The sequence below is a fragment of the Neophocaena asiaeorientalis genome, unplaced genomic scaffold (assembly GCF_003031525.2).
Source record: "Neophocaena asiaeorientalis asiaeorientalis breed wild unplaced genomic scaffold, Neophocaena_asiaeorientalis_V1.1 scaffold204, whole genome shotgun sequence".
Taxonomy (NCBI): Eukaryota; Metazoa; Chordata; class Mammalia; order Artiodactyla; family Phocoenidae; genus Neophocaena; species Neophocaena asiaeorientalis.
In genome coordinates, this window is record NW_020173922.1 from 1,110,900 (window position 1) to 1,112,817 (window position 1,918).

A 1,918-nucleotide genomic window follows, 5' to 3' on the forward strand; every position below is an offset into this window, starting at 1 on the left:
AAGGGGCAGCCACTGCGAGGGTGCAGCGACCTAACAAGCGGCTCAGGTATCCCCTACCCCTTTAAAGCTCCCGTTTCTTCCTCTGCCTGGACCTGGGGTCCCAAGGCCACAACTGGGCCCCCACCTACTGTCCGTCGCCTGGGGGAGGGGGACGGTAACGGTATTCAAAAGGGGCCCTAGTGGTAAGGGATGAAACAGGGCGTCGTGTGGAGCAAGTCTTTGGGCAGGCCCGGGAAGGAAAAAAGGGGGTCGCCAGGGCCATAGGTGAAGTCTTCGGAGGCGGCGGGGCTACTGGGGTCAGAGAGTGGCGAGGCGGCAGCGGCGCAGGGGGAGGCGGCGGCCCCGGAGCCCCAGGACTCCGCGTCGCTGGCGGGGCTCGGGGGCCCGGGGAGGCAGGGGGCACACTGCGGCGGCAGGAGGCGCTCTCGGGCACCACCCCCGGGCAGCCCCTGGTCGGCCAGGCGCAGAGTCTCGGCCAAAGCCCAGATGTAGTTGTAGGCGAAGCGCAGCGTCTCGATCTTGGTGAGCTTGGTGTCGTCGGGGAAGGAGGGCAGCACGCTGCGCAGCGCGTCCAGCGCCGCGTTCAAGTTGTGCATGCGGTTGCGCTCGCGGTCGTTGGCCTTGACGCGTCGGCTCCTGCGCAGAGAGTGCAGCAGCGCCTCGGAGCGCACCCGCGCGCGGCCCCTGCGCCGACGCCGCTCCTGCTCGTCGTCCTGCGCACGAGGAGTGTCCGACGCCCCGGGAATCCCGGGTGAGCCCTTGCGGGCCGTCATGGGCGGCCCCGAGGCGGACGTGGACTGTTGGAGCCTGGCACAGTCCTCCTCGTCGGTGAGGAAGCCGGACAGGTCGCTGGTGCTGCTGCTGCTGGCGCAGTCGAGGTCCGAGAGGCAGGTCTCCAGAGGGGCTGGCATCGTGGCGTTGTGCAGGACCGATGGACAGCTAAGAGGGCGCTTAGAGGGCAGGAGCCCGGGCTGAGGGCAGGGCCGTCGGGGCGCACTTACGTTCCGGATGGCCCGGGTCTACTCTGTGCCGGCTGCGGGCGCCAAGGGCTGGAAGGGCGCAGGGGCGCACCGGGAACTTGGCCTCAACTCCTCGCCTCGCCTGCAGTGGCCACGCTCCCGCCGGTCTCCCGAGTGATCTCGCCGGCGATCAGATCAGCTCGTGTGAGTACCGAGTGTGGCACACGACCGGCCTCAGGACCCCTTAAGTACTCGGCGCAACAATGGGCGCCCCCCTCCCTAGCCACCTCCGCCCCCGAGGCAGCCCCCGTGAATGGAGCTTGGCGGCAGGTCAGCCCCGTGCGGCGCCCGGGTATTTGCATAATTTATGCTCGCGGGGGGCCACGCCGCCCCTCCCCCCTCCCGGAGCGTGCCCGTAATTACCGCGGGCCAATCGGCGGCGTCGCGCGGCCCCGGGGCGGTCTCCGGACTAACCCGGCCCGGGCGTCTCTAGGCAGTGAAACGGAGGCGGGGGCGGCCGGCGATTAGCCGCCGAGGCACGCTCCTCCAGGGGCGGGCAGGGAGCCCCTAGCTGGGGTGGGATGGGGAGGCGGGGCGCTGGGCGGAAAGCGTGAGCCGCGCAGCGAGTTGCGAAAACCTGGAGCCCGCTGAGAGCCTGGGTTCGCTCCCTCTCCTCAGGCTGCTGAGTGGCTGCGTGAGTTTGGGCTAGTGATTTGACTTCACTTTCCCCATCTGTAAAATGGGGCATAAGTCTACCCTGTTGAGGATGATGTAAGATGATGTTCTTGGGACACGTGGCAGGGCGCTTTTGTGACCGAGCGCCCCAGGAATGGTTGCGAGATGCAGCGCCCTGGGAACCCGGGGAAAACCCTATTTAAGAAAACCAGAGAGTGGCTCAAAGGGCAGAGGGCGGAGACAGGCACCTCTGCTTCGTCCAGGTTGGTGAAGAAGTAGGGGAA

The 1,918-nt window shown here is 67.8% G+C and overlaps 1 protein-coding gene across 1 annotated transcript; it reads right to left on the reverse strand.

Annotated features, from left to right (window-relative positions):
* Nucleotides 1-176: 176 nt before the first annotated feature.
* NEUROG1 (neurogenin 1) lies at nt 177-911 on the reverse strand. The gene has a single exon (XM_024752187.1). The coding sequence runs from the start codon at nt 909-911 to the stop codon at nt 177-179; it is 735 nt and encodes a 244-aa protein (XP_024607955.1).
* Between the last annotated feature and the right edge of the window lie 1,007 nt (nt 912-1,918).